This window comes from Brassica napus, unplaced genomic scaffold (genome assembly GCF_020379485.1).
Source record: "Brassica napus cultivar Da-Ae unplaced genomic scaffold, Da-Ae ScsIHWf_1062;HRSCAF=1501, whole genome shotgun sequence".
Lineage (NCBI taxonomy): Eukaryota > Viridiplantae > Streptophyta > Magnoliopsida > Brassicales > Brassicaceae > Brassica > Brassica napus.
This window is the reverse complement of record NW_026014490.1, coordinates 2,949-22,398: the sequence shown is the minus strand read 5'-3', so window position 1 is coordinate 22,398 and position 19,450 is coordinate 2,949. Positions and strand designations below refer to the sequence as shown.

Here is a 19,450-nt window from a genome sequence, read left to right as displayed (position 1 = left end):
ACTCGACAGGAATTACCCTTTTAAGTCCTGGGTCAGAACTTGATGCTAAGGCCGCGAGAGCATCTGCCTAGACGTTTTCGGAACGGGGAATTCGCGTAAGGGCAAAACAGTCAAACTTTTGAGCTAGTTTTTGGACCAGTTTGAGGTACGCGTCCATCCGTTTGTCCCTGGCTTCATACTCTCTGCTGAACTAACTTGCCACTAACTGGGAGTCGCAGTAAGCGTGGATGTTTCGTATCTTCAAGCCGTGAGCCAAACGTAGCCTTGCGACGAGTGCTTCGTATTCGGCTTCGTTGTTTGAGGCATGGAATTCCAGCCTGAATGACTGCTCTAAGATCTCGCTCGTCGGAGATGTGAGGCGAATTCTGATGCCTGATCCCTGCTTGGACGAGGATCCGCCGACGTGAAGGAGCCAAGTGGAATTTGGTTCCTCGTTGGTTATGGTCTCTGTCGGTAGTTCGACCAAGAAGTCTGCAAGCACTTGTGACTTTGCGCTTGTTCTCGGTCGGTACTCGATATCGTACTCGCTCCCATTTGGCCAACCGGCCCGATTGACTCGGGCTATGCAGAATTGTTCGTTGGGAAAAAGTCGGGAGGATGACGATCGCGTGGGATTGAAAATATGGTCTTAGTTTTCGAGCAGATGTTACAACCGCGCATGCTAATTTTTCCATTAGCGGGTATCTAGATTCGGCATCCAGCAAGGTTTTACTTATATAGAAAATAGGTTTCTGTTCGCCGCGTTCTTCCCTGATCAGTACGCCGCTCACAGCTGTTGCCGATACAGCGATGTACAAGAACAAAGGTTCCCCCTCCACGGGTTTTAAACGAGGACTGGAGGGGAAGCTAAATACCGCTTCAGCTGTTGGAAAGCGTTTTCTCATTCTTCCGACCATTCGAATTTTTGATTTCCCCTTAAGACATCGTAGAAGGGCAGGCACTTATCCGTTGATCGTGAAATAAACCGGTTAAGTGCCGCGACTCTACCGGTCAGCCTTTGGACTTCTCGCTTATTCTTCAGTGAAGTCATCTCGATCAGTGCGTTGATCTGTTTTGGATTAGCTTCGATGCCGCGGAATGTGACTAGGTAGCCGAGGAATTCCCCTAATGCCATGGCAAACCTGCATTTTGTTGGGTTGAGCTTCATGTTATGGGAATTTAACTGCGCGAAACATTCCTCGAGATGTGATACGTGATCCTTTGCTTGGAGGGATTTGACGAGCATGTTGTCGATATAAACCTCCATTGTTTTACCGAGTTGTTTAAATAACATACGGTTCACGAGTCGTTGGTAAGTTGCGCCAGCGTTTTTGAGGCCGAAGGGCATTACCCTGTAGCAATAGGTTCCGCGATCGGTAATGAACGCTGTCTTCTCGTGATCGTCAGGGTTCATCATAATTTGGTTGTAACCTGAGAAGGCGTCCATGAAAGACAGAAGTTCGTTACCCGCCGTTGCTTCTACTAATCGATCGATGTGTGGCAGAGCGAAACTATCTTTTGGACAGGCCTTGTTTAGGTCAGTAAAATCCACGCAAACTCGCCATTTCCCGTTTTTCTTTTTGACTACTACAGGGTTAGCGAGCCAGTCTGGATACCTCACTTCCATTATTGACTCGACTTTAACCAATTTTTTGACCTCGTCGTTTACCGCGGAAGCCCGTTCGGGTCCTAGCTTCCGCCTTTTTCGTTTGACGGGTTTGAAGGTCGGGTCGATATTTAATTCATGACACCTTATGTTAATGTCGATCCCTGGCATATCTTCCGCGGCCCATGCGAAAGTATGGAGGTTCTTTTTTAGAAAGGTTATGAGCTCTGTCTTCAAAGGCTCGCGGAGATTGGCTCCGATCTCGACGCATTGTTCCGGAAATGCTTCGTCGAGATAGACTGTGACCACAGGTTCGCAAGTTGGTTCACGTTTTTCCTCTAGGGCCGTGATGTTACGAGACTGCCAGAAGAGTTCCGCTGAATCTTGACTTCGTGAATCCTTGTTGGAGATCTTTTTCTCCGCTTTTCTGGGAGTGGTCTCGAGGTCTGGTCTTTTTCATTTTTGTTCTGCGGCGTAACACATGTGTGATACTCTTGGGTTTCCCCATATTACCTCGACCCGTAGGCCTTGGTCATTTCTCCTGAAAGTCCCAGCAGTGGGCTAGGGTATTTCACGATTTCGGATTGATCGACCCCCATTTTCTTGAGAGTATCCTTGAAGATGATATCGGCCGAACCTCCGGTGTCGATTAGCACACTAGCGACGTCGCCATCTCGGATCGTCAGCTCGATAACAAGGAGATCGTTTTGAGGTTTGGCTCGATCGACCGTTGCTCTCCCCTTGAACGAGATGACGTTCGCGCACGTCGAGTCTTGCATATCGTTACTGATCGTTGAGTGGTTTTTGCGGGTTAGATTGATCCGTAGAGTCCCCCTCCTTCTAGCGCCAAACTGTGGGAGCCAAAATTCGCACAGTGATTTCCGTTTAAATAAGGAAACTAGGAAAGCCTTACTTTCCCAGAGGTCCCGGATTTCTGCTAATACCACACGCCAAGCAATCAGAACACAATAATAACAACGATAAAGTATAAAAAATCGAAAAGAAGGCAGAGTAGATCTTATTCTGAATTCACGTTTGAGCGTTACAACAAGGTAAGGGCCTGGCCTACGAGAGCTGTCGGCGAGATTCCTAGTTCTAAACCCTAAGACGGCAATAGCCTAGTTGAGTCGCAGCTCGAATAACAAAAACGGAAATATGCCTAAATCGCTCTAAGTGCTAAGTTTTCTCTGAAAAAAGTCCTCCCATGCCTCTCGCCTAGGACTCCTTATATACTGGATCCTAGGTCGGTCTACGCTTTTCCTCCTCTGCCCTTAAGCTGCCATAGCATAAAAATAGAGATATTCCATTTTTTCTGATCTTGGTAATTATCTTCAAAATTTCGTATTTATCCGCGGAAACTTGACATTTATCTTTCCTTGCGATCCAAGCGTAAAACGTCATGCGGCTTACGGCTGTTGGTTAAGAAATCGTAATTTGGGCCTCGAGTCATGTCTTAGGTCCCTTTGGGCCGTCTTCTGACTCGAAGCGTTTATTACGGCTTCTTTCGATAAAGAACGAACTTTTCGCGGTTTTTACCATAAAGTGTGATCGATGACTTAGAATGGTGGGAAACATGAAACGGGTTCGCTACGGTCTTCGGGAGATAGCATCGAAGGGTAGACGAGAATGCATGGACTAATTGTCATATCGATGTTTCGGAAGAGCTCGGTCACTACGTAGCGACCGAGCGGGACGAACGCTCGGTCGCTACGTAGCGACCGAGCAGAACGAACGCTCGGTCGCTACGTAGCGACCGAGATTCGGCTTGGGTAGACCGAGCTTTGGCTTGAGCTCAGTCGCTACGTAGCGATCGAGCGGAACACGCGTTCGGTCGCTGCGTAGCGACCCTTTTCGAGCTCTTGTCCGATGTCTCGTGTTTCCTCCGCAAAGCTTTTCATAAGGAAGAATCTGTTTCGAAAAAGTATTTATCGAAGAAGGTTTTTTCGTTTTCTTCTTCGGACGTTTTGAATGTTAACTTCGTCGTAACCGTTTTTGACCCCAAAAATATATAAACTAAATAGCGGTAGGGGTTTAAAGGCACCAACGGCCAGTCCCGATAAAAATAAAAGCGGCCAACACAGGCCCATACAAATTTCAAAGGCCACACTTGGCTGCAAAATACAAGATAAGGGAAAAACTTCTTCCCGTCAAACACTCACAGATCAAAGTTAAAATTCCCGGACAATGAAGCTCCGAACGCATCCACAGGATAGTTCACTTCCTCATCGTCGCCGGCAAAATCAGTCGTGGTTTCTACGGTATCAGGAGAAACCGAGATGGGATCCCAGAATCCCTGAATCCCCCCGTCGAACGGAGAAATGAGCATCTCAGCGTGAGCATGATCCTTCATGCCGCCCTTCATTAACTCCATCTCCCTCTCGAAAACATAGTCATCCTCCCGCGTCTTCCAAAGGCTCCCGACTGAACCGCGACACTCACGGAAGTCGCCCAGCAAGTTGAAAGCATCCTTGAGGTTCCCGTACTCAATCTAGAATTGAGAGGCGCGAGTCTTCATCACCTCGACAATCTCCCTCTTGCCCTTCCGTTCCGCCCTACGAACAGCCCTGGCATGATCACGAGCGAGTTGATCATCTCGCGCCAACATCTCGTCTCGCATGCGAGCAAGATCCTTTTCCGTCTTCTCCACTCTAAAGCGATAGATCATGGCCTCTCTATGGCTCGCCTCAATGGCCGATCCAAGCAAGTTCAAGCCCTGTAAAACCGATTGACACGTTATAAGCAAAAAAAATATATATATATACACTTGAAACGATCGTCAAAATTCTTAAAGCTTATACCCCGTTGATGATACGAGATCCTTCCACGACGACCTTCGGCCTCCCTGACTCGTTTGTGGCCGGAGGAGCATCGAAGCCCGAGGGAAGACCAGCGAAGAAATCATCGAAGTCCGGAATAGGGACCTCGCTCGTACTTCTTCCATCGCCGAAAGCAAGGTCCAGATCCCATCCTGGAAGCATGCAATCGTCCACCGAAAACTCCAGGTCACCGAGGTCAATATCTTTCCCCTTCGAAGAATTCAGCCTCGTCGCAACCGTGGGAGCAGCGTCGGGACCTTGGTCATCAGGCTCGGAATCACTCCTTGTTACCCCGCCCAAAGCAGGACTAGGATGCACAAACCTCAACGCCTTTCGAACTCTCTTCGGCGTAAAGGAAGTCCAGAAAAAAGGACCGTCCTGAGCAGATTCCTCACCACAATAATGTCCTCAGGAAACAGAGCAAGAGGATTGATGAAGGGACGATCGTTCGGCAACCTCCGGAACAATGGGATACAACTCTTTACAACGGACGCTGCGTCTACACGAACGAAGAAGAAAAACTTCTTCCACGAGTTGAAGTTAGAAGTAAACCCCTTAACCACTGACATGAAGTTCCGAGGAACCAGCCTGTACGTGTCTGTATCCTTGATGATCTGTAACCGAAGAAGCGCTTCGAAGTGATCGGCGGTAAGGGAGAGACCATGCTCGTAGCTCAGGATCAGGACTCCAATGAGGTGCTGGATGCCAAGGGGATTCAGTTGGATTATCGCCACCTCGAAACGATCCAACACACAGACGATAATTTCGGGAATCGGGAACCACAAACGACAGCGCACTACGAATGCTTCGTAGCAAGTAAAGTAACCCTCGGGGTGACTACTAGCGCGCTCTCCTTGATGAGGAACCCTGAACTCCACCGCATCCGAAATCTGGTAGAAAGACCGCATGATCTCGAGGAATTCGCTAGTACTCCTACTTGGTGCACCTTCCTCGACCGGACGACGGTTCATAACCGGGAACGATTTCTCTTTGGGAGGCGTGATCGAACCATAACACATCACCCATCATGCCTCGTTCTCGGCCGGGTCTACTGAATGAGGAACGAATTCTATCTTTGGCACACAGAGCTCTTCAGAAACGTTTGCGGGCAAGGACCCTTTCTTCGAACTCCTCTTCTTACTCGACATCTCGTGTTTTCTTTTTTAAGAAGGAAATGATAGAGAGAAAGAAAAAGAAGAAAGAATTTTTCAAGAAACCTCTCTATGAGAATGAATAAGTGTAAAGGTTGTGAAGAAGTTACCTCCCTTCTTATAGGCATGAGAAATTACTATTTACTTGCGGATTTTCGGACACAAACTTCGCCCAAATACACCAATCTTGTCCGAACTCGCCATACCGCACGTTGGAATCTCACTAGAAACCCACGATCCTAAAGAGCTGGGGGGGCTAACTGTTGGGATCGAAAACGGTTATGACGAAGTTAACGTCCAAATCTCCGCAAAATACAAATCAAACGTAAGCCATCGAAAACATACCCAGACCAGTAGTGGATAGGTCCGAGTATGACGATCGAAACACGGACGAACCAAGCTTGGTCATTACGCTACTACCGCATATGCACGCTGTCCGGTTGCAACGTAGCGACCGAGTGTCCGTCCCTCTCGGTCGCTACGTAGCGACCGAGCGTCTGTTCCGCTCGGTCGCTACGTAGCGGCCGAGCGTTCGTCCCGCTCGGTCGCTTCCGATCGATCGTTCCACTCGGTCGCTACCTAGCAACTGAGCTCGAGCCGAAGCTCGGTCGCTACATAGCGACCGAGCGTTCGTTCCGCTCGGTCGCTACGTAGCGACCAAGCTCGAGCCAAAGCTCGGTCGCTACGTTGCGATCAAACGTTCGTTCCGCTCGGTCGCTACGTAGCGACCGAGCGTCTGTTCTGGTCGATCGCTACGTAGCGACCGAGCTCTTCCGAAACATCGATACGACAATTAGTCCATGCATTCTCGTCTACCCTTCGATGCTATCTCCCGAAGACCGTAGCGAACCCATTTCATGTTTCCCGCCTTTCTAAGTCATCGATCAAACTTTACGGTAAAAATGGCGGAAAGATCATTCTTTATCGAAAGAAGCCGTAATAAACGCTTCGAGACAGAAGACGGCCCAAAGGGACCTAAGACATGACTCGAGGCCCAGCTTACGATTTCTTAACTAACAGCCCGTAAGCCGCATGACGGTTTATGCTTGGTTCGCAAGGAAAGATAAATATCAAGTTTCCGCGGATAAATACGAAATTTTGAAGATAATTACGAAGATCGGAAAAAATGGAATATCTCCATTTTTACGCTATGACGGCTTAAGGGCAGAAAAAGAAAAGCGCAAACCGACCTAGGAGCCAGTATATAAGGAGTCCTATGCGAGAAGCATAGGAGGGGAGTTTTACAGAGAAAACTTAGCACTTAGAGCAATTAGGCATATTTCTGTTTTTGTTATTGGAGCTGCGACTCAACTAGGTTATTGCCGTCTTAGGGTTTTAGAACTAGGAATCTCGCCGACAGCTCTCGTAGCCCAGGCTCTTACCTTGTTGTAACGCTCAAACGCGAATTCGGAATAAAATCTACTTTGCTCTCTTTTCGATTTCTTATACTTTATCGTTGTTATTCTTGTGTTCTGATTGCTTGGCGTGTGGTATTAGCAGATATCCGGGACCTCTGGGAAATTAGGGCTTTCCTAGTTTCCTTATTTAAATAGAAATCGACAGTGCGAATTTCGGTTCCCACATGCACTTGCTCAATGGCAATTATACCTCGTGTCCCCTGTATTATTTTAGCACGTAGCGTTTTAATACAGGTACTTTCACATGCTTGGTGTTTTTGTTTGGGACCCCGATATGCCTTAGGCTATACAGGGGTTTTAGGTAGTATTGACAGCATACTCAGGCTTGCGCAGACCCATTCCTACCTAATGTCTCATACCCGTTTTGTTTTTTCGTGGTCATACCACTTGTCAATAAGGGTTGGCCAGGATCGAAGGTCTCTTCGACCTGATCCAGCTCGTTTGCCCCTTTAAGTATTATGGCATTCCTACTACTCTTTTATAGTCGGAACTATTTTATTATATAATCTTTGTCCGGAGACGTTTCAGCATACATAGGAGTAGGAAAACATAATACTTAAATAATAGATAAAATAATTAATAGAAATCATGGTCCGGAGACCGTACAAGATATCAGCTTGCGAGGTACCCTGGTGGTTAGGCCATGTTTTACCTCTTGTTCCTAGGTGATCTGCCGGGTTTGACTTGCTTTTGGGACGAGCGTCCTTGCTGGAGGGTTCCTCCTTCTTCTGCAGAGTTCTGCCTCTTTCTTGGATCTAGGGGCCGTGGTCAAGACTCGTTTCATGCCCCGGCTGTAGAACCTAAATTCTACACAAAGTATTTGGTAGTGATCGGGGTTGATCTAGGGAAGATAAATGATGTGGGCAACGATATCTTTAGAACATAACGATGTTAAATAGTTTCCGGTAGGCGAAAATAGACTTTATTGATAACTGGTATCGAATACAATGAGTCGAACTAGATCAAGATGATACACACGAGTTCGATAAAGAAGGAATTTTAAAATGGGAAGACAATAAGATCGATGTGAATGTAGGGCTCTCTCTCTAGGGTTTTCAATGTGTCCTCTTCCTTTTTTCTTCTCCTTCCTTTATAGCGAGTCGACTTCGAGCTCTCCGTGTCAGTTCCGCGATCTCAGCCTCTTGTTGCGCGATCATTGCGACTTCTTCTTCGAGCTCGATTCTGGTTGTGGGCCTCTGCGACTTATCCTTTGAGCTCGACTCTGGTTGTGGGCCTCTGCGTGTCTCGGCCCATGTCTTTGATCGGGGTCCATTTCGGTCTTGACCAAAATTGGGTCCAACATTTGTCCCCCATCCTTTTTTGATTTGATCGAAAAGGAAAAAGGGCGGTTGTCCATCGGTCTGGACTTTGTGGTTAGGTGGTTGAAATCATTCGGGTTCGGTTTTAATGATCATTTTCGAAAAGAGCCGTTTGTCAGCGTGCTTTCTTTTATTATTATTTTAATCGATAACAGCTACTTTAGTCGCCGCTAGGGCGTAGACTAGGTTATAATTGCCCTTCTCGATAGCGATGATAGGGCCGTTGGGGGGGGGGGGGGGTGGGGCTTATATATACATAGGAGGCTTTCTTTCAGCCTTATCTCCGTTTTCTATCTCAGCCCTCTTTCTCCCTTGCTCTAAGATCTTTTTAGTCGAGATCAAGATGTGTTCGTCTTATCTTTATTGATCCGCCGTGTTTCAGGCTATGGAAGCTAACAATGAGTTCGCGGCGACTTTAGAAAAACACCTACAGGATGTTCCGTGTTCTGACGAACTTAACGAAATAAAGAAGCTTGTTCGTGAGCTGAAGCTCGGTCTTAAGATGGCTCAAGATCGGGAGCGTGCCAACGCCGCCCAACTGGCTGTCGCCGAAAAGCTGGGGAATCAGGCTTCTACACTCGAAGCTCGTCTGCGGGTTGTGAGCAACGAAAGGAGATCTGCCCTTGAGCGAATTTCCGTTCTGGAGGCGAAGGTTGAATCTTCTGCCAACAAGTTTGCTGATGACCTCCGCCGTGCGATCTACGATGCCAAGAAAGTTATGGCGGACAGCTATTTGGAAGTGTTGGTTTCTCTGAAGGAAAAATGGGAGCAAAAGAAGGCGGCGGCTTATAGTGAGGCTCGTCTTCGGGAAGTTGTGGCCAACATAGATCTCTTGAAAGAGATTATGAACAATAATCTCCTGGCTTCGGATGAATTGTTGCGGCTTCAAGCAAAGGAGATCGAGCTCGGGTCCGAAGTTGATGTGATGGCGACCTCGGATTTCTCTATCGAGAAGCTCGACCTGCCCCAGATTTCGGAAGATCTGCCCGAGGATTTCTTTGCTAAGGTTCCTTCTGCAGCGGATGGTGCGGCGAGGTGTTCGGATGACCGGTTTGAGGACGGTGAATTTGACATCGAAGAATAGATTTTTGGAAGTTTTTCTTTTGTTTTTTTTCTTGCTTTTGTTACTTTATTAATATTTCTTTTATTTTAATAAAGAAAGGATCGTGAGTCCCGATTTGTGTGTAGCCACTTTATGTTTCGTGCGAGGCTGACCTTTTGGAGGCATGTGTCGAGTTTTGTAAATACTCTTATCGACAGTTTCGATGTAACAATAGATTTTGTTTATTAGTTTTGTCACGCTTGTTGGCGGAGTTGGCCGCGACCGAGGACTTGATCAGGGTCCTGGTTTTTGGTCAACTGCGAATTTTATGCGATTTCCTGGTACGAGAAATCTGTTGTGCTCAAACGTCCAGGGATTGTATTTGTTAAGATATTGGATGCTGTTTCGTTACAAATTAGTGAAGGAAAACAATTTTTGGTATTATCGAGCTGCTGTTCCTCGGGTGTTGCGGTGTGTCTACTTTGAGTTCTGTTGGTGGGAGGAGACTGAATTCGTGTCGTGAGTTGCCTACGTACCCTCTTCGAGGGATCAAGTCATAACGTAGTTCGATTATTTCCCTGAAGATAGGGTCGGTTGTTCGTTTGTTCGTGTACGTAGGTACGTCTGTTCGTTAGCTTTGGTTGTGATTAAGGTTGTTGTTCGATGTCCTTAAAGCTTGCGAGGTAGCATGTCCTAGAGTTCTTTTGGCTTCCTCTGATAGTTTCGACTCCTTCGTTAGTTTTCTTATTTTCGTTTTAATTGCTAGGTGCATCTCGGCATTCTTCGGCTGAGAGGCCCTTGCAGTCGTGGAAGGTGCAGTATTTGCTGAGGTCGTACATCGACGATTTCTGCGGCGAGTTATTTATTGAGTAGGAGTATTGTCCCTTGGTGGTTGGTTCTTTGGGGGTCGCCGGCTTTTTGATTGCGTTGTTCTTGTTCGCACTGTATTGTTCCTTTAATGCTGCGACCTCCTCTTCGTGGTTGGCGAAGTACGAGGCTCTGTGTAAGGCATCGTCCAGTGATACAGGTGTTCGAACTGCCAGTTCTTCCCTGAATTTGAATGAGAACCAAACTCCATTCTTCAATGCTGCTAGGGCGACGATCTCGTTTGGGTGCGAAATCTTGGCTTTGATTTCTCGGAACTTGTTTATGTATGCTCTTAAAGGTTTGAAAGGTGCTTGTTTGAGATTCCAAAGGTCTGCCTCGGTAACTTTGGTCTCTATGAAGACTGAGCATTGTTTCAGTAATGTTGACACCAACTGGGTGAAGTTGTCAATAGAATTTTGTTCTAGTCCGGCGAACCATTCTAGCGCGGCTCCAGTGAGATTTTCGGCGAAGAAACGGCAGTATCCAGCTTCTTTCTCGTCGTCAGTGAGGTGTGCTCTCGATATCGCTAGGCGGAAGGCTCGCACATGGGCTTTTGGGTCTGTGTTTCCGGCGTACTCGGGGAATTTTAATTTTCCCACGTGATGTAGTCTTAGGCAGGCGATTCTGTTTGTGAACGCGGTCCTTCTTGTTTCTTCAATGGCCATATCGATGTCCGGGGCGGAGCTCGTTGCCATGTGCACGATCACGTGTATTCTTTTGAGCTCGGCGTCGTTCTTTTTAATATAGTTTTGGAAGGTTCCGTTTTCGCTTGGGGTCCCCAAATCTTCCCTTTGAGGATCCACATTGATGGGATCGCGGGGATCGTGTCTTCGGGTTTGTTGATGCGCCTCAGTACATGGATCAGTACATGGAACCAGGCCAGGATGGAGTTCAGGACGATCAGATCATTCCAACCGAGGTTCAGGCAGACGACCGTTCCAGACAGACACACCGAGCCGTGTACCGGATCGACCCGCATGCAGCCGGAAAGGAACTAAGGCTAGAACCACGTCCAGATGACCAAACCGACCGTACCGGAGCCCGTCCTTCCCGACTAACTCGCCAAGCCAAGACTGATGGTCGAGCCAGAACTCACTTGGGTCGAGTGGAAATCGAGACAGACCATAGTCTTTCCCTTTTGGTCCGTCTGATCCGAGCCGAGTGTCCCGACGAGCGTACTGATCAGCCGGCCAGTATGATCAGTTCTTGAACTTTGATGATCAAAATTTCTCTAAGGCACGTATTCTACAACTGTCCAAGGACTTGGGTCGTGCTGGAACCAAGTTCGCGCATGAGCCTTACCCGGCTGACCGTCCGGAACGCGCCACGCCCGTCCTGCTCCTTACCGCGAAGGAACCACTTGGTTCAGACGAAGCTGGACGTTAGCCGAAGAGTCATCTTTGACCTGATCTGGAATTTAAGAGTTTAATACATTGTCTTTCAAAATTCTAGTCAGATTCAATTTACTAGGTCTATCTTTAATACATTCATATGTCTCTTTCTATTCCTCAAGTAGTATAAATATGCAAACACTTCTATCAATAAAATCATTCCATTTTCTTTCAACTTTTTGAGTCTTTACTCTTTGTTCTTTGTTTAGAACTTTTCTAGTTTTCTTGGTGTGGTTAGCTCCAAGCAAACGCCCTTGTCCGTTGGTCTTGTGAGTCATATCAAGCAACGGCTCAAGATTGCCTCTTTGTTGGACCGGTGAGTCACATCCGGCAACAATCTGGTTCGGGAATATCAAAGGCCATTCCGCAACCTTTGTGCGACCGCTCATTCCATCAGTTCTCCTATTGGAGTTCATATCTTTTCACAAATCCGGTCGAGTGATCCTTTTAAGGCGTATCAAAGTGGTATCAGAGCCACTCTTCCGGTATCTCTTTTCATTTCATCTTTCACATCTACCATTTTCTTCATAAAAAAAAAAAATTCTTCTTCTATCTATCTTGAATCCGAGCCCCTCATTACCATCCATTTAAAAAAAAAAAAAGATCTACGATTTATAAAAAAAAGTTTCAAGTTCGATTTGTGGATTGGTGGTGGTAGAGAAAGCCTGCTGGCTGAGGAGAAATCCTGCCTTTGAGGTGGTTAAAACGGATTCCAAAAGCTAAATCTCTTATCTTTCTCTCTTTACAAAAAAAAATATTTTCTTGTTTGCTTGAAGTTTGTCCCTTGGAATTCCTTGATTAGATCTCTTAGAAACTTGAGTATAAGGCTTGTGAGTGATCAACAAAAATCTGAGAGAAACACGTGTGTGGGTGAGATCAAACACTTGAGAGAGTGAGGAATTTTTATCTAAAGTTTTGTGTTTAAGAAGTTTCAGGAACCATGGGAAGTGAAGACGAAAGGAGCCGACCTGGAAACTCAGTGGCCGGTTTATCTAACTTGCTGATGCGAGCCTTGAATGATTCTTTTACTAATCTTATGAATGCAGGTCTTGAGCAGATCCATCTAAGGCTAGATGAGATCCAGAACAGTCAACAGCCGCGTCCTCGAACCAGAGCCAGAAGAGATCGCCCAAGGAGGCCAAACCGGTCTGATGATGAGATCCGAGAGGAGGACTCTCATGAGGACGAGGACCGATCCATAAACCGACCTAGGAGGGGTCACAGAAACCAGGAACCAGGTGATGCCAATCCTTTTGCTAGAAATGAACGTGCTAATGATAGCTTAAGTGGATTGAAACTAAAAATCCCACCTTTTGAGGGTAAAAATGATCCTGATGTTTTTCTTGAATGGGAAAGAAAAATTGAACATGTCTTTGATTGTCAAAACTTTTCTGAACTTAAGAAAGTTAGACTAGCTGTTACTGAATTTTCTGGCTATGCTATTAATTGGTATGATCAAGTTGTGACCCACATGAGGAGAACAGGTGAGAGACCGATTGAGACATGGGATGAGTTTTTTATGCTGATGAGGAGACGATTTGTTCATGCTCATTATCACCGAGACCTCCACCAGAAACTCCGACGCTTACTTCAAGGCATTAAGTCCGTGGAAGACTACCACCAGGAGATGGAAACTTTGATGATCAAGGCCGATGTAGACGAGCCCATGGACGCCACTATGGCTAGGTTCCTTTCTGGCCTTAACCGAGACATCCAAGATCGCATGGAGCTTCAAGAGTATTGAACCGTGGAGCAAATGTTGCACAAAGCCATCCTAATCGAACAACAGGTCAAAAGAAAGAGCTACTCAAAGCCGGTCTTTGCTCCTAAACCATCTTTTAATCCTAAGCCAAGTTATCAAGACAAAGGTAAGTCATCTGCCACAACAAATACAGATTTAAAGACTGATGCTCCTGCTCGTCTTGACAAAGGAAAAACTATTGAGAATCCTAGCCGTGCAAGAGACATCAGATGCTTCAAGTGTCAAGGCCTAGGACACTATGCCAACAAATGTCCGAACCAAAGATTAATGATTCTCATGGAGAATGGAGAGGTTGAGTCCGAGGACGAGCAAGAGAACAAGGAGGATCTTGGTCCTATCTTTGATGAGGAAGAGGAGTCCTTTGACTACCCACATCATGGACAATTGCTTGTTGCGAGGAAGGCTTGGAACGATCCCATCTTCGATGAGACGGACGGTCATGCGAACGGCCACACGGACGATGACCTTGGCCCGGTCTTCGACATTGATTCTGAGCCGATCTTTGATGAGAAGGATTGCTTTGACTATCCAGCTCACGGACCACTACTGGTCACTAGACGTTCCTTGAGTGTTCAGCCCAAAACCAATGAAAAAGAACAAAGGGAGAATCTCTTTCATTCTCGTTGTTTAATCTCTGAAAAAGTTTGTTCTTTGATCATTGATGGTGGGAGTTGTACTAATGTTGCTAGTGATACTCTTGTCAGGAAGCTAGGGCTAGCTACTCGACCTCTTTCATGTCCTTTCAGGTTGGAATGGCTCAATGAAACCGGTGAACAGTATGCCAAGGAACAAGTCACGATCCCTCTTACCATTGGACGATATGAGGATGAGGTTATTTGCAACGTTCTTCCTATGGACGCTTGTCACATCCTTCTAGGCCGTCCATGGCAGTTTGATAAGAGAGCCGTGCATGATGGCTTCACAAACTGACACTCCTTTGACCACAAAGGAAAGAATATCACGCTGGTGCCCTTGTCTCCATTAGAGGTTCACCAAGATCAGGTCCAACTCAAGAAGAACCGTGACCAGGAGCCTAAGCCGGATGAGCCTAAGTAATCTCAACGAAACTCCAACTTCTTCATAAAACAAAGTCAGGTTAAGAGGTCTCTTTAATCCCAAAAGCCATTTCTTTTACTTGTGTATAATGAATCTATTATGGCTTCACCTTCTTCTGACCTTGCACCGGAGATTCCGAGTGAGTTGCTAGATATTTTGCAGGACTTTTCTGATGTTTTTCCAGTTGAGAATCCTAAGGGATTGCCACCAGTTCGAGGCATAGAACATCAGATCGATTTTGTCCCGGGAGCCTCTCTACCGAACCGGCTAGCCTATCGAACCAACCCAGTTGAGACCAAGGAACTTCAGAAGCAGATTAGTGATCTTCTGGAGAAAGGACACATCAGGGAGAGCCTTAGCCCTTGTGCCGTGCCTGTCCTCCTAGTGCCCAAAAAGGACGGATCTTGGCGCATGTGTGTGGACTGTCGTGCCATCAACAACATTACGGTAAAGTATAGGCATCCCATTCCTAGGCTTGATGACATGCTAGATGAGTTGCATGGTTCATCAGTTTTCTCTAAGATTGATTTAAAAAGTGGCTATCACCAAATTAGAATGAAAGAAGGTGATGAGTGGAAAACTGCATTTAAAACGAAACTAGGATTGTATGAGTGGCTTGTCATGCCATTTGGTCTTACTAATGCACCTAGCACTTTTATGCGTTTGATGAATCATATCTTGAGGTCTTTCATTGGTCATTTCGTGGTTGTTTACTTTGATGATATTCTCATATACAGCAAGAATCTTGATGATCATAAAATACACTTGAAATCTGTTCTTGATGTTCTACGGAAAGAAAAACTTTTTGCAAATCTTGAAAAATGCTCTTTTGGAACAGATCACGTGGTGTTCTTAGGCTTTGTTGTAGGTGCTGATGGACTTAGAGTAGATGAGGAAAAGATCAAAGCCATCCGAGATTGGCCGAGTCCAACGACCGTGGGCGAAGTAAGAAGTTTCCATGGCCTAGCCGGCTTCTACAGACGGTTCGTCCAGGATTTCAGTATCATAGCCGCTCCGCTTACTGAGGTGATCAAGAAGAACGTGGGGTTCAAGTGGGAACAAGCCCAAGAAGAGGCATTCCAGATTCTAAAAGGGAAGTTACCTCATGCTCCTTTGCTTACACTCCCTGATTTCTCTAAGACTTTTGAGATCGAATGTGATGCTTCGGGTATTGGTATTGGTGCTGTTCTCATGCAGGATAGGAAACCCATTGCTTACTTCAGTGAGAAACTTGGAGGAGCCACGCTCAACTACCCCACTTATGACCAGGAGTTGTATGCTTTGGTGAGGGCTCTTCAGACATGGCAGCATTATCTTTGGCCAAAAGAGTTTGTGATCCACACGGATCATCATTCCTTGAAACACCTTAAGGGCCAGCAGAAGCTGAACAAGAGACATGCCCGTTGGGTCGAGTTCATTGAGACCTTTCCTTATGTGATCAAATACAAACAAGGTAAGGACAATGTGGTGGCTGATGCCTTGTCCAGGAGGTATGTTCTTCTTTCAGCTCTTGAAACAAAGTTGCTTGGTTTCGAATTTATCAAAAATCTGTATGCAACTGATTTGGATTTCAAAGAAGTGTTCATAAAGTGTTCCAAAACGGCCTATGGAAAGTACTATCAAGCCTCTGGATTTTTATTCTTTGATAACCGTTTGTGTGTGCCCCAATGTTCTTTGAGGGAGTTGTTTCTCAGGGAAGCTCATGGAGGAGGCCTTATCGGACACTTTGGAGTCAAGAAAACGCACAAGGTGGTGAATGAGCACTTCTATTGGCCAAGCTTGATGAAGGATGTGGAACAGATCTGTGGCCGATGTGTGGTTTGCAAGAAAGCCAAGTTTAAATCCAAAAACCAAGGTTTGTATTCTGCTCTTCCCATTCCTTCTCATCCTTGGGTAGACATATCTATGGACTTTGTGCTTGGATTGCCTAGGTCTAAATCTGGTCGAGACTCTATCTTTGTTGTGGTCGATAGATTCTCTAAAATGGCTCATTTCATACCTTTTCATAAGACTGATGATGCTGTGCAAGTTGCTGATCTATTCTTTAGGGAAATTGTTAGATTGCACGGAATGCCTAAGACTATTTTTTCTGATCGTGATGCTAAGTTCCTTAGTTATTTCTGGAAAACGTTATGGTCTAAGCCAGGAACTAGATTGATGTTTTCCACCACTTGTCATCCTCAAACTGATGGACAAACTGAAGTTGTGAACCGGACCTTGTCTGCATTGCTTAGGTCATTGGTTAAGAAAAATCTTAGACTTTGGGAAGAATGTTTGCCTCATGTTGAATTCGCTTACAATCATTCATTGCATTCTTCTACTAAATTCTCTCCTTTTAAGGTTGTTTATGGTTTCAATCCCTTATCTCCACTTGATCTTTTGCCTTTGCCTTTGAGTGAAAGAGTTAGTACAGATGGCAAGAGGAAAGCTGATACAATCAAGAAGTTTCATGAGACAGTTCGTGCAAACATTGAAGCCAAGACCGAGGTGTACACAAGGAAGGCAAACAAGAAGAAAAAGAAGGTCATTTTTGAGGAGGGTGATCTTGTTTGGGTTCATCTTAGGAAGGAACGATTCCCGGAAGAAAGAAAGTCCAAACTCATGCCAAGGGTCGATGGTCCTTTTCAGATTCTTAAGAAAATCCATGACAATGCTTATCAGCTTGACTTGCAAGGTAAGTTTGACATTTCCTCAAGCTTTAATGTTTCTGATTTATCTCCTTTTCTTGCAGATGATCCAGATTTGTGGACAAATCCTTTTCAAGAGGGAGGGAATGATGCGCCTCAGTACATGGATCAGTACATGGAACCAGGCCAGGATGGAGTTCAGGACGATCAGATCATTCCAACAGAGGTTCAGGCAGACGACCGTTCCAGACAGACACACCGAGCCGTGTACCGGATCGACCCGCATGCAGCCGGAAAGGAACTAAGGCTAGAACCACGTCCAGATGACCAAACCGACTGTACCGGAGCCCGTCCTTCCCGACCAACTCGCCAAGCCAAGACTGATGGTCGAGCCAGAACTCACTTGGGTCGAGTGGAAATCGAGACAGACCATAGTCTTTCCCTTTTGGTCCGTCTGATCCGAGCCAAGTGTCCCGATGAGCGTACTGATGGATCAGCCGGCCAGTATGATCAGTTCTTGAACTTTTATGATCAAAATTTCTCTAAGGCACGGATTCTACAACTGTCCAAGGACTTGGGTCGTGCTGGAACCAAGTTGGCGCATGAGCCTTACCCGGCTGACCGTCCGGAACGCACCACGCCCGTCCTGCTCCTTACCGCGAAGGAACCACTTGGTTCAGACGAACCTGGACGTTAGCCGAAGAGTCATCTTTGACCAGACCTGGAATTTAAGAGTTTAATACATTGTCTTTCAAAATTCTAGTCAGATTCGATTTACTAAGTCTATCTTTAATACATTCATATGTCTCTTTCTATTCCTCAAGTAGTATAAATATGCAAACAGTTCTATCAGTAAAATCATTCCATTTTCTTTCAACTTTTTAAAACTTTACTCTTTGTTCTTTGTTTAGAACTTTTCTAGTTTTCTTGGTGTGGTTAGCTCCAAGCAAACGCCCTTGTCCGTTGGTCTTGTGAGTCATATCAAGCAACGGCTTAAGATTGCCTCTTTGTTGGACCGGTGAGTCACATCCGGCAACAATCTGGTTTGGGAATATCAAAGGCCATTCCGCAACCTTTGTGCGACCCCTCATTCCATCAGTTCTCCTCTTGGAGTTTATATTTTTTCACAAATCCGGTCGAGTGTTCCTTTTAAGGCGTATCACTTGTTCCGCTAGGTTGTCGAGCGCTGCCTGATGGAAGGTCCTCATCGCAGATGGAGTTCGATTTTCGGGGACAGAATTGTTCAGATGTGAAGCCCGCGTCCTTGGCTCTCCTTGCCTTTCTGTTGATCTGTTATGGAATTGGATCGGGGTGCTTCGTGGTCGTTGGAGTTCGGTTTCGATTTCGTCCAACCCACTTTAGGTTAAACTTCGGTGGGCGATGCCCTGCGGTTGGGACCGTTCCAAATTCTCTCCCGTGTATCGTCCGGATCGGACGCTTGGGATTTCTGGAGTGCCGAACAGTCTGGTACTCTGTACGTTGGACGTCGCCCTTAATGGGTCGAGGGGTGCTCGGTTTCTTTTTCGAGCATTCACGGCTCGATATTCTCCGAGTTACTTTTCAGCTTGATCTAGCCTATTAGCAAGGACTTGGTTGGTTGTCCTTTGACCTCGAATCTCGTCGATTAGGGTTGTCATCATTCCTCGGAGTTCGGTCAGATCCCCTCGGGTTTGGGCTAGATGAGTTGGCGAAATCGGTCTGGATTGAGATCGAGTTGGATCATCGGAGGGTGATCTGTTTCCGGGACGGTACCAAACCCGAACTCCAGTTTGCTCCGGAATTGTCGTCTGGTTGATCGGAGTAGATCGATCTTAACTCGAAGTTCCGATCGGAGGGATTCGTTGCGTCGGGGCTGTTCTGGTCGCACCAGTGGTTCCCTTTAACCCCCGCCGAGCTCCAATTAGCTCCGAAATTGTCGTCTGGTTGATCGGAGTAGATTGATCTTGACTCGAAATTCCGATCAGAGGGATTCGTTGCGTCGGGGCTGTTCTGGTGGCACCAGTGGTTCCTGTTGATCCAACCGGGGTTACTCTGGCCGGCGAGTTGGACCCGACAGGGTCGATGTCGTTGATTCCCGAAGGAGTGGTTCCTGTCGTCTGGTTGGGATCCATAGTCCCGCTTAGGAAACTTAGATCGGTTTCTTAGCAAAGACGTTTTTTCGTTTATCTTCCCCACAGTCGGCGCCAAAATGTAGAACCTAAATTCTACCCAAAGTATTTGATAGTGATCGGGGTTAATCTAGGGAAGATAAATGATGTGGGCAACGATATCTTTAGAACACAATGATGTTAAATAGTTTCCGGTAGGCAAAATAGACTTTATTGATAACTGGAATCGAATACAATGAGTTGAACTAGATCGAGATGATACACACGAGTTCGATAAAGAAGGAATTTAAAAATGGGAAGACAATAAG

General features: G+C 46.2%; 1 protein-coding gene across 1 annotated transcript; it reads right to left on the bottom strand.

Moving 5' to 3' along the window:
* Window positions 1–10,086: 10,086 nt before the first annotated feature.
* LOC106384541 lies at window positions 10,087–10,893 on the bottom strand. Its single transcript, XM_013824490.2, has one exon. The coding sequence runs from the start codon at window positions 10,891–10,893 to the stop codon at window positions 10,087–10,089; it is 807 nt and encodes a 268-aa protein (XP_013679944.1).
* Window positions 10,894–19,450: the final 8,557 nt, after the last annotated feature.

What these genes read in the sequence shown, in the direction of transcription:
- LOC106384541 (XM_013824490.2), bottom strand. Translation starts at nt 10,893, where the DNA reads ATGGCAACGAGCTCCGCCCCGGACATCGATATGGCCATTGAAGAAACA.